At 41.1% G+C, this 11,708-nt stretch overlaps 1 protein-coding gene and 2 non-coding genes across 3 annotated transcripts in view; all 3 read left to right on the top strand.

Annotated features, from left to right (window-relative positions):
- Positions 1-6,879, top strand: part of LOC109529283 (cerebellar degeneration-related protein 2-like) — an 11,981-nt gene extending 5,102 nt beyond the window's left edge. The window contains exons 2-6 of the mRNA XM_019892589.1: positions 2,872-2,984; positions 3,810-3,958; positions 4,052-4,216; positions 5,599-5,806; positions 5,876-6,879. Coding sequence (XP_019748148.1) covers positions 2,872-2,984; positions 3,810-3,958; positions 4,052-4,216; positions 5,599-5,806; positions 5,876-6,631 — 1,391 coding nt within the window. The 3' untranslated portion in view covers positions 6,632-6,879. The remainder of the gene's footprint in view (positions 1-2,871; positions 2,985-3,809; positions 3,959-4,051; positions 4,217-5,598; positions 5,807-5,875) is intronic.
- Positions 6,880-10,372: 3,493 nt separating this feature from the next.
- trnar-ucg (transfer RNA arginine (anticodon UCG)) lies at positions 10,373-10,445 on the top strand. Its single transcript has one exon. It is a non-coding gene; the product is annotated as a tRNA-Arg (tRNA).
- Positions 10,446-10,619: 174 nt separating this feature from the next.
- On the top strand, positions 10,620-10,691 carry trnam-cau (transfer RNA methionine (anticodon CAU)). The gene has a single exon. It is a non-coding gene; the product is annotated as a tRNA-Met (tRNA).
- The last annotated feature ends 1,017 nt before the right edge of the window (positions 10,692-11,708 follow it).

Here is an 11,708-nt window from a genome sequence, read left to right as displayed (position 1 = left end):
TAGAAAAATGGGTTCCCATGATGAACGTTTACGGAACCCAACATTAGTTGTCGTGGTTTCCCATTGGGTAATCCGACGGAACCGAAAAACGGTTACCATGAATTTCTGAAATCCTCAGGCCTGCTCCTGAATTATTTAAATTTTTGCAGCATTTGTTTATAATTGTACGTATATGTTGTTTGTGGTAATATCATATGCAATTGAATAAGTAGACCATTTCGGAATTTGAAATTTGGGACTCTCTCAATGCATAATGGGACTCATACTTTTCTGATCAGTGAGTCCCTGGGACTCGCTGCAGGTGAACTGTAAAATGATCACTGTGAGATTACCGCTTTTTCTGCAGTCAGTGATTGACTTCTATGCAAAGTCATTTCTCAACTTGTGTTCCGTGCCATGTCATGCCTGTTGAGTGTTGATTTACTTCATATTAAGAAACTACTGCACTAAAACATTAATTCATAAATGTATATCATATGATTTTATTTCTTTTTCTCAGTATAAATAACACGTACCCTGACTGTTCTACTCTTTGAATAAAATCACTTCATTCAAGCGTTAGGGAGTGCAAAGGGTTATGATGGAGGGGTGTTGCAAATCATGAACACCTGCCAAGTGGTATGATAGCATTGTTTTATACATGTCCTCGGCTAGGCCTCAATTTCAAAATCAGTCCTTGGTCCTTGGCCTTGGCCTTGGAGGCAAGTCCTTGGTCCTTGGCCTTGGCCTCGGAAAATTTTTCAAGTCCTTGGCCTTGGCCTTGCCTCGGAAAATTTTCCAAGTCCTTGGCCTTGGCCTTGGCCTCGGAGGCAAGTCCTTGGCCTTGGCCTTGGCCTCGGGTTGCCGGTCCTTGGACACATCCCTGCTGTTTCTGCCAGAATCTCGACTGGCTGAATTCCAGGAAGCAAATGCTTGGCCGTTGTACCAGCCGAGGACAGACTTTGGTTTAAATCAAATAAGTGGCCTTCCAGGTTCTTTTAGTGTTCCGGTTTAAGTGTTTACATTTGAGCAAGGACAGAGCATCTACATGTCACTGTACTGGGCTTCAACACATCACGATCAGGGGAGATATACAGAATTACTCCTCATCTATAACACAAAATGAATTCCTGCATCACAAGATAGGAAGAACAGAAGATGTCTTGTTTTCCACAATCCAGTCACCGGGGTGATATGCGCGCCAAAGTAATAATGCTTTTGGAAGAAATCAACAGGGGAATAGAAATACATGTTATGTGCGTCGCACGATTCAGAGTTATCGTTTTTCATTCAGCTGTTCAATCAGAAGAATTAGGGGAAAAGTTCAGGAAATGAATATTTTCAGCATGATTCAATAATGTCTAACTGTTTGAGCTGCGGTGGCTTCCGCTTCAGGCCTGTCTGGGGCAAACGCACGTGTGTGTGTGTGTGTGTGTGTGTGTGGCAAGGATCGATTGTAATGTTTTCGAATGCAATTATTAGTATTGATTGGTTCCTCTTCGTCTTTCGCCTTTTCTCTTGCTCTTATGCTTTCAGCTGTTTGCCTCTGTCAAGCAAAGGAGAAATTACAAATGAATTGATCGATGCTGAGATCTCCCTTAGTTGACTCGGCTGTGGTGCGAGCTCATCTGAGGCAGCTTTTTATTTTTCATTTTGTGTATTTAAGAAATAAATAGAAGCAAATGTAGAGTTAGCATATCAGATTTTATTTGAGCAAAACTGGTTAAAGTAATCTTGAAATTGTGTGGGAATGCTGTCAAATTTGAATTGCTGAAGTGCTATGAAAATAAATTAATTTAGGGCTATACTACTGATTAAAACAAAACTATAGTTCCAAATATGTCCTTTTTTGGGGGCTGTGAGAGGAATAAGTATTATATCAGTGCGATCTCATGGGGTAATTTTTGAAAGTCCTCTGGGTGAGATGATTGTATCACTATATTTTTGCATTTATGATTATGATCTGACTTTGTACTTTTTAATGGGCTGTATACAAACAGACTCTGGAATGTCTACTTGCCTTTCAAGTGTGGAATTAAACAGTTCAAACTGCCCATTACTGTGAGTGAGTCTGCCTGCTGCTAATTTTCACAATAACCACACCAAACCCTGTCATGGTTAGCCTTTGCAAATTTTTCAGAGATTAGTGTTCGCTAAAAGCGTTAGCTTCTGATAAGTGGCATTCTGTATTGCGTGGTTAAGTTGTTGAATGTGCGATGGTGGGTATTTGTGTTTGGAGATGTGTCCATATGTTACATACACACAGTGTAAGTGTAGGAACTCCTGCATCCCTGAGTGAAAATGTTTTTGGTTGTCTTTTATGGTGCTCTGCTAGCTACACCCCCACTTGTCATAAGTCTATACTTCCCATTAGTCGAGCAGTAGAAGGAGCCCAAATTGGGAGGGGGGGATTGGAACGGATTAGAGCATTTACATGCAAAATGCGTCTCTACTTACAAAATGTTCTAGTTAAGAAATTTCTTCCAGAACCAATTACAGTAATTTCATAATTAGAGGTTTCACTGTACAAGAAACAGGATGTGAAAAGTGTCCTATAATGTTTGAGGTGTTGTCCAAAATAACCCAAAGATATACTGTAACGATGAAAAAAATATATGCTGTCAACCACGGCTGCAGTTCATCAAAATTGAGCTGCTGCAGTGTTTTTTTTTTTTGTTTGTTTGTTTTTCCGGGAGCTTAACACCCCATCTATTCACATAATCCTTTTTGCCGCTTGCATATCCCATAATTTTTCTCGACCTGAATTTCTCTACTTTCTATTAATATTCAATCGTTTCATCCTTTATCGCTCTATTCCATTCTCACCTTCTGTGCCCTTTCACGGTGCACACATTATTTATTCAACACTTCCTTCATCTTTCCCATTTATAGACCTCCACCTGGCTGCAGAGCTGGGAAAAACATTGCTGGAGAGGAACAAGGAGCTGGAGGATTCGTTGCAGCAGATGTACATAACCAATGAAGAGCAAGTGCATGAAATTGAGGTAGGTGAGATAGCGATACTGGCAACTCTGTCTTCATTCATAGGGTCACTGCCCTACCAGGGGGCGAGTCCCCCAAATCCTCCCACCCCCCAAGTATCCATCCATTTTAGTGCTTATCTTCTTTAGCGTCGCGGGTGATGCGGAGACTCAACTGACTTAGGGAGAGAGGCTGAGTAGTAAATCCTGGACAAAGCGCCAGCCAATTATAGTGTTACGCTATGGAAGCGGTTGGACCCCAAAGCAGGAAGAGGTCGGCATGTTTGAACACTCCAAATTGTCTATGGGTGTGAGTGTGAGTGCGGATGGTTGTTCGTCTGTGTGTGAACAAAGGTTTTCATCGACAAATACTCATACTAAAGTTTTAATCTAGTTTTAGTTCCAAATAGACATCCAAGGTTCCCACCCAATAACAATGAATTTCTGATCTATTTAGGATTATGGAATACACACAGATAAAGTGATAACAATGGGAATCAAAATAAGCCAAGAACCAAAACATTTTCTTGGCATTTGTTGTGGCTTTATTTCTGTGAACCAATGTGCTCCAGTGCAATGAATGTACACACGCCCAAAATATGAGCAATCAATGATTAAACTATTGTAATACTGTGAAGGTTTTTGCACATCTTAGATTAATTTTGAAATTCCACCCCAAAGTCATTTATCCCTAACTGTTTGTGAATCATGTGTACGTCAGCTGAAATCATGTCCATCACCACAGGGACAGGAATCTGAAAAAAGAAAAAAAAAAAAGCAATAATATATACAGCAATAAGCAGTACGCAAATCAGCAAGAATATGTGTGTTTATGTGTTTCTCACCCAGTACCTGTCAAAACAACTGGAAGTCCTTCGAGACATGAATGAACAGCACGCCAAAGTTTACGAGCAACTGGATGGCACCGCAAGAGAGCTTGAACACACCAACCAAACACTCGTGATTGACAGCAAGGCCTCACAGCAAAAGATAGAGAGGTAAAAACCTCCGCTCTCGCTCAAATGTGGCGCCATTTTGCTAAAAAAAAACAAAACAAACAAATAAAAAAATTGTCCTGCCTTTTGGATCAGGTTAACGGGGACAATTGAGACGTTGCAGAATCAGGTGGAGTCCCTTTCGGGCCAGGTGGAGCAGTTGCGGTCTGTGGAACAGCTGAGAGTCAAAAGGGAAAAGAGGGAACGACGCAAGACCATCCACTCCTTCCCTTGTTTGAGGGAACTTTGCACAGCACCCAGGTATGGTGGTCCCGCTGCTGTCTGGTGATTCCTGACAACATAAATCTTGACTTGTCCCTGATCAGTGAATCAGCCCTCACCCCGTCCTACGTACTGCTCGGCCAATGGAGAGTCCGACTTTTGTGACAAGGCACTCGTAAGCGGGCCGACCCATGTTGGGCGATCTCTGATTCTGCCTCACTCAGAGGCCATCTGCTTGCTTCTACTTGTGGAAGACAAGCCCAGAGTGTGGAAAACATGCTCACGCCCTTAAAAAGAATGAACGCATACTCAGCGATACTTAGTAATCACTTTAAAACACCCATGGCCGGGAACAAAGTTTTAGACACAGATAAAAATCCCAAATAATACAGATGATACAATTTAACGTAAAAGAGTGTGCGTGTGGCGCACATGCACATTGTAAACACACCCTGCAGCTCCACTGCATTGACAAATTCAACAAGCAATCTATCAGAAGCTAACAATATTAGCCAACACTAACCTGCGCATCCAACCAAACTCGCTGCAGTTCTACTTACTGTGCACAAAGCCACTCCAATCCGGCCCGCGGGCCGTAGTTTGGGGACAGCTGTTGTATAGTGAGTGGTATGTGACTCAACTATTTCAGAGCAAGCAGCAGCAGTTTGGCAGATAACATGAGTAGATATCCTTCAAAAAACAGACTACGTGCTACTTTTAGCCACTTTAGCTAACTGTCAAACTAAAGACAAAACAAAAACAATTAAATATATATTTAAAACAACGACAAAGTGTCAGCTAGCCTAATGATATTATACAGTGAGAAAAACCATTGGCACACATGCTAACAATTAGCATCTATGTATGAAAGTCATTTCCAAATGAATACATTTTGTTGAAACTTTATTTGCAAATTCATCATTGTTGTTTATCTCATAAGGCATTCTGAGGAGTGACTTAACATGGTTACATGCTGTTGTTTTTAGCAATCGTTGTGGTCTGTTAGTAGCAATGAGCTCCTCCGTTCAGCTTTTTCAATTTGAACTAGAGTGCGGTCAAAGAAATGAGAAAAGTGAGGAAGGAGCCCGTGATTAAAATTGAGAACAGTGACTCGAGGAAGCTATCGTTACTGTATTTTCCGCACTATACAGCGCTTCAGAGTATAAGCCGCACCTTCGATGAATGGCCTATTTTAAACTGTTTTCATATGTAGGATGCACTGCACGAATAATTTCATTCATTTAAATGGAAAACGTGATTCTCCCCGCTGTTCCAAAAGAGTAACTTGCCCAAAATAGGCAGATGAAGGATTAACATCTTTAATTTTACACTTGATGGGTTGACAAGCACTCCAGAGACTCAAACCAAGCAATTCCCCTCAAATATTTCCCCTTCAAAGCTTAGTTTTGTAATTGTCTCAGGTACGAGGATGAATTTGTGGTGGGCAGGGCTGAAAGCTTTACTTTGGAGCCGAAGCGTCAGCCATTCGAAGAGGAGAACAAGCACCTGAGAGAGGCGGTGTCAGCTCTGCGAGCGGCCATCTGGACGGAGCGGGGCCGCCGAGAGTGTGTGGAGAAGGAATGCAACCTTCTCCTTGCAGACTTCTCCCGCCTGCAAACACGCGTGCAGGTGATTGTTGCGCTATTTCTTTACGATGAGTCACCAATTTACAATGTGATTTTATGTTTTTTATCCAAGGATGCCGAGCGTTGCCAGGCAAGGGTACGGGAGTTGGAGGTGGAGCTGCAGGAGCTACAGCAGCTACGCCGCACTCGGACTTTCCTTCTTGGAAACGAAGATGACGGCGTAACTCTGACCCAGACCGTCCTCAATAGCACCCCGGAGACCGACACCTTCCTGGAGGGAGATGTTGGCGATACAGGAGGGGGTGTTAGGGAGAAGGCGGAAGGGGGCACCGGTGTGGACGGGGATGCTCTCCCCGAGTCAAACCCAGTAAGGAAAAGCTGTAGCGACACGGCACTCAACGTCATCGTCGCCCGGGATGCGTCTGGCCGCAGGAGAGGAAGCTACGCACTTCACGCCAACAGTGTGAGGAAGAGAGGGATGTCCATCCTTAGGGAGGTCGATGAGCAGTACCACGCATTACTGGAAAAATACGAGGAGCTGCTGGGAAAATGCAGGCGCCACGAAGAAAGCCTTTGCCACGCGGGTGTGCAGACATCCAGACCTGTTTCCCGAGATCCTTCCATGAAAGACTGTGCTGTGGGCCACGTCCCTGCACCTCCGCCGACCCCGACTCAGTCCCCCTCCACACCAGAAGCCATCGAGATGATCGGCAAGCAAGTGGACGCAGTGGATAAGCGTCTGGGACAGAACGCTCCAGAGTACAAAGCGCTCTTCAAGGAGATATTCTCTCGGATCCAGAAGACCAAGATGGATATTAAAGCTTCCAAATCTACAAAATCCAGCAAATCTAGCAAATCCAGTAAATAGTGACGTGTCTCGTTATACAGGACAGTTGTAGTACAATATCAATGTTTAGTGCTTCTGCGCTGTGAAACATCCACAAAGCACCACTTCATATTGTCATACTTTATTTTCTGCACTATTAGGTGCTTCGGATTATAAGGCGCACCCTCAATGAATGTCCTATTTCAAAACTGTGTTCATATATAGGGCGCACTGCATTATAAGGCGCATCAAATAGAAGCTCCAATAACGGCTGCTTGCAGTTGTGCTATGCATCCACTAGATGGAACTGTGCTAAAGAGAATACAATACAATATAGCTTTATTTATATAGAGCCAATCCATGCATAACTGGTCACAAACACAGACATGAAAACACAAATGGCATTACAAAACAATACATGAAAGACAAAAGTTATGAAGACAATTGATTCAACAAAAAGGCACACAAACCTCGTGAGCTCCTATCCACAAGGGGCTAAATATCCGTAGAAGTCTTGCTTGTCTCCTTCTTCTTTCGTTTCGTCAGTAGTTAACTATGCTTGGCGTATTATCTTTGTTTCATAATGGCTGTGCAGAGCTCACGAAGTAGTTGTCTGTTGGAGTGTGTGTTGGCAAATGCAGATGTAAATTAGTGTCGGGCAGAACCCTGTTAGGTTACAGTTGGTTCCTGTTAATAATCACCACTAGATGGCATTGGAACACTTAACAGGGAAACAACTCAATGAGGACTATAAAGAGACTCTTAACTAACACCATTTATAAGGCGCATCGGATTATAGGGCACACTTTTCTGAAAATGTAATGCTTTTAGGTGCGCCTTATAGTGCGGAAAATACGATACTCATCCATCCATTATCCAAATCGCTTGCCCTCGTGAGGGTTGCAGATGATGGAGCCTATCTCAGTTTACTTTTGGCGAGAGCCGGGGTCGACCCTGGATAGGGTGCCAGTCAATCGCCGGGCACGTACAGATAAACAATTCAAACTCACATTCACACCAATGGACAATTTACAGTCTTCAATTAAAGGGGAAGTCACATCAAAAATGCTCTCAACATGACTGAATGACTCAATTTGACTGAAAAGAAATTCCTTTAAAAAAAGGGAAAAAATAGTGAAGCACTTCGTTTGTTATTGTTAGCAGACGATTATAATGAAATACGAATAGGCAACAAAAAAATTGGACAATTGGACAATTTGCATTTTGTTCCCATAGCCACTCAAATGGCAAAAACACGGGTGATCCTCAATCTATATTTAATCTGAATTTGCACCGAAAAATGAATGTGCTGTTAATTAGCCCGTGACACTCCTCGTTTTGCTCAGTGCATCCCAAAATTGAGTGAGTAAAACAAATTAAATTGTTTTGCATACTCGTGCCACCTAATAAGTACAATAGTTAAAAGGGAAAACCAGGAATAAACAACATTAAATACACATCCACATTCACGTTCACGACTCTACTGTCACGAACCTACATTAACCCTTTCATGCATCCTGTAACCTGATAACATGGTAAGCTGTCCACAGTAGTAACCACTGTCCCTGATGGGGTTAATGCAGTAGTAAAGTTAACAATTGCAGTAAATATTTGTTTGAAAGTCACTTCTGAAGTATAAAACGATCAAATGGAAAACGGTAAGCTTAGCGGTAACTGAGCATGCCTTCTAGTGCCGCGCGATGATGTATTCCATCTTCAAAATAACCTGAACTGAGGCTCCCCCATATCCTGTAGTACACGAGAACATGAAAGCTCACCACTATATACTGTAACTGACGTGAATACATGTGGAAATATCAGTGATATGTTAAACCATGTTGTATTTGAAAAAAAAAATGGAATCGCTCAACATTTTTGGAAAAATAACATTGGTTCATGTTGAGCATACGGTGCTAGTTTTCCCATTACTTTTATTATTTGTTTATTTTTTGTATGAATAAAATTACTTGTTTTACATCTCAATTTTTCTTTGTGGGAGTTGAATGGAAATAACGATAGCACTATCAGAATGTTTAATGTCAAGTTCTTACGAGTGGCCGGTGAACCATATTTACTGTGCAGGTTGGTCGTGAACACATTTAATCTTTGCTCAAGTAATGTTGTGACTTTTGCCTTGTCCCTTTTGGGTCGCCACTAATAGAAACATAGTGATTTGTTTGGGGCAATAAAAAAAAAAAAAAAAGAATCATGCGGTGTCATAACATCTTTTGACATGATTTTATTCTAAAAACATATTTGATAAGAGGCATGTTGAAGCCAGCGGTTTGTCCTACACTTTCAGCCTACCCGACTAACTAACCTTGAAAAACCTTTTCATGAATTAAATGCCTTTTTGGGATCACGATTGCCTGCGTCTAGTTTAAAGCTTTACTTTAATGAATGTTTGTACCATGTTGAACACAAAACCAAGCCTGAAAGCATTGTACTTGGCTCAGGCACATCGTATGTGACACCCACAACATGAAGTTGTGAAGGACAGAATTTTGTTTTCATGAATTCTGGTGAGAAAATCAGAGCATATGAAAATCCCTCACTCAATAAAATAGGATAACTGTGATGCATCAAGTGCATTTGAAATAAACTGTTAACCCAGTTAGAATGCCCAACTACCAGCTTTTATCAATGTTTTTGTTTCATCTGATGCATTTGGAATTGTTTTGTGCCTCTTTGCTTGTGGAAGTGTACTTATTTTATGAGTGTATTTATTTCCTACTAATACAATGTCATACCATACTGCTAATACTGCTTTATGTTTACTACCCATTTAATCAAGTGGTGTATTACTATTATTGAGACTCATTTTAGATTTGTCTTGTCAGCTTCATACCACTGTCTCAACAATGACCTATGATAATAAAGCCTTACACTGCATTCATGGTTTGTTAATGTGTTGCATTTGGTATTTGCGTATTGCATGAAGACACATCATTCATAACCCTCCTATTATCTTGGGGGTGAATTTGCCTCTATGAAATGATTGACATCATTTTCCTTTTCCTTTGTTGGGTCAAATGACCTCATTACCATGTGGTTAAAATAACAGTAAATTAAGTTATGATTTATTTCAAGCCTGTCCTGTCCAGTGCACAATGTTGTATGTAATTATCCAGTCGTTCCGATTAATTTAGATTTCAAAAAACAACCCACAAAAAATTGTGGATTAATTCAAGCATGAAAACGTTAGTAAACTTGAAGGTAAAAGGAATGTCGCTAATTTAATAAAATACACGAATCTATAATTCAAAACAATTATTTTATCAATTCAAAATAACGTCAATACTGTATACAGTACTTTGGGACGAAACAATTAAACTTCATTGAAACGAGTTCGGTCCACATGAATCGAAGCTGACGTGTGGCTCAGACGCCTTCAACTTTAAATAATGAGTACATGACCGCGCACAACTTTTTGTTTAATCAATTTGCCAATCCACACTGCTTCAGTCTGACCAAACTGGACAAACGACGCCAAAATACGATCACAAGACGGCGCGATATGCACCGTTAAAGCACTGGTAGTATACTGTACTGCGTACGTACTGTTCAATGTTAGCTTAAAGTAGCCGCTGAGAAACATTGCTATACTGTATTGTTATTTCACACAGGTTTGGGTTAAGAATGCTACGTGAATTCGCCACCGTACGCGTTTTATCCATTTATCCAGACAGTATTGTCAAATGCTAATACTTTTACAATAATTTTCGTGCACCGGAGAATTAATGTTTAGTACATTTGGGTTACTTAAAGTTGGATACGTCGTGCGACCGCGTGGCCTAATGGATAAGGCGTCTGACTTCGGATCAGAAGATTGAGGGTTCGAGTCCCTTCGTGGTCGGCTTTTTTTTTTTTCTTTTCAATACTGTATACATTTTTTGGGGTCATTGAAAATTCTTAAACTGCTTGAACGTACTTTCAGCGCCCGAAATTAACGTCGTCGGCCAGTTCAATTTAAGCAAAATTTTCCTCGTAATTTATATTATAAACTTTTGTGAACACAATGTGGTGTCGGAGCAGAGTGGCGCAGCGGAAGCGTGCTGGGCCCATAACCCAGAGGTCGATGGATCGAAACCATCCTCTGCTAACCGGTCCTTTTTTTTTTTCCGATGGAAAACGTTTATACGATTCAGGTGGAATTTAGGGTGGTATGAACATACAACTACTTTTATTATCCCGTTGTTCATGAATAACATTTTTGAGAAATGTTAAAGGCAGCACACGGAAATCCAGTAAAGCAGTAATTCATGACATTAAAAAACAAACAAACAAACAAATAAAAACACGGTTGTGTGAATACTACTCCAGTTTCTGGTCCCGTTGGCAAATGTTTTGCGAATGTCTATTATTAACAAGTCATCACCTGATGAAGAGTTGGCGGTAGGTAGCAGATATCAGTGACATGCAGTGTTGGGGAAGTTACTTCCAAAATGTAATAGATTTCATATTAATAGCTATTTGCATTTGAAAGGAATACATTTCTTTACAATATTACCATCTGTGCAGAGTAATAAATTACTCTAAATTAGTTTATTTTTTTTTAAATCTGGGATTAATAGATTTAATATTCATTTAACTTGTCATGACAATCTTCAACTATATATGGGGTGTAATGTGAAATGTTTCGACTCTGTGGTGGGTGGGAGTTCACTGCCTTTGATTAATATTTATATTGTTGGGGGAAGAGTGGCCTCCTCTTCCCCGTGTCTTCGTTGAATTTCGGACGAGGAGAATGTTGGTAATCCAAATAAAGACTGGAGGCGATGTACAGTTCCTTCGAAGGGTTTTAATTTATTTTCTGCAGTTTACGAATCGATTCGGGCTCCTGAGGGGTCCAGATTTGAATCAGGAAGCCTAGAAGAAACACATTCATGAGATTATATAGAGACAATATGATAATGAGAGGCGGTTAGGTACGCCTCTCATGCAAATCCCGGAAACAAAGAAAGTAACATGACATCTGACCCGGTGTGGCTGGAAGAAGTTGGGAGTGGTGAGGTGAGACCAAACCACCACTACCCATCGTTTGGTGTGATGGCAAGTTCCAGAACCCCCGCTCTGCATACATCCTGAGATAAGAGGTCTTCCCAGGGGGGCTTAACAG

This window comes from Hippocampus comes, unplaced genomic scaffold (assembly GCF_001891065.2).
Source record: "Hippocampus comes isolate QL1 unplaced genomic scaffold, H_comes_QL1_v1.1 scaffold47, whole genome shotgun sequence".
NCBI lineage: Eukaryota > Metazoa > Chordata > Actinopteri > Syngnathiformes > Syngnathidae > Hippocampus > Hippocampus comes.
The sequence above is the reverse complement of the archived record's forward strand: the minus strand, read 5'-3'. Positions and strand labels throughout refer to the sequence as shown.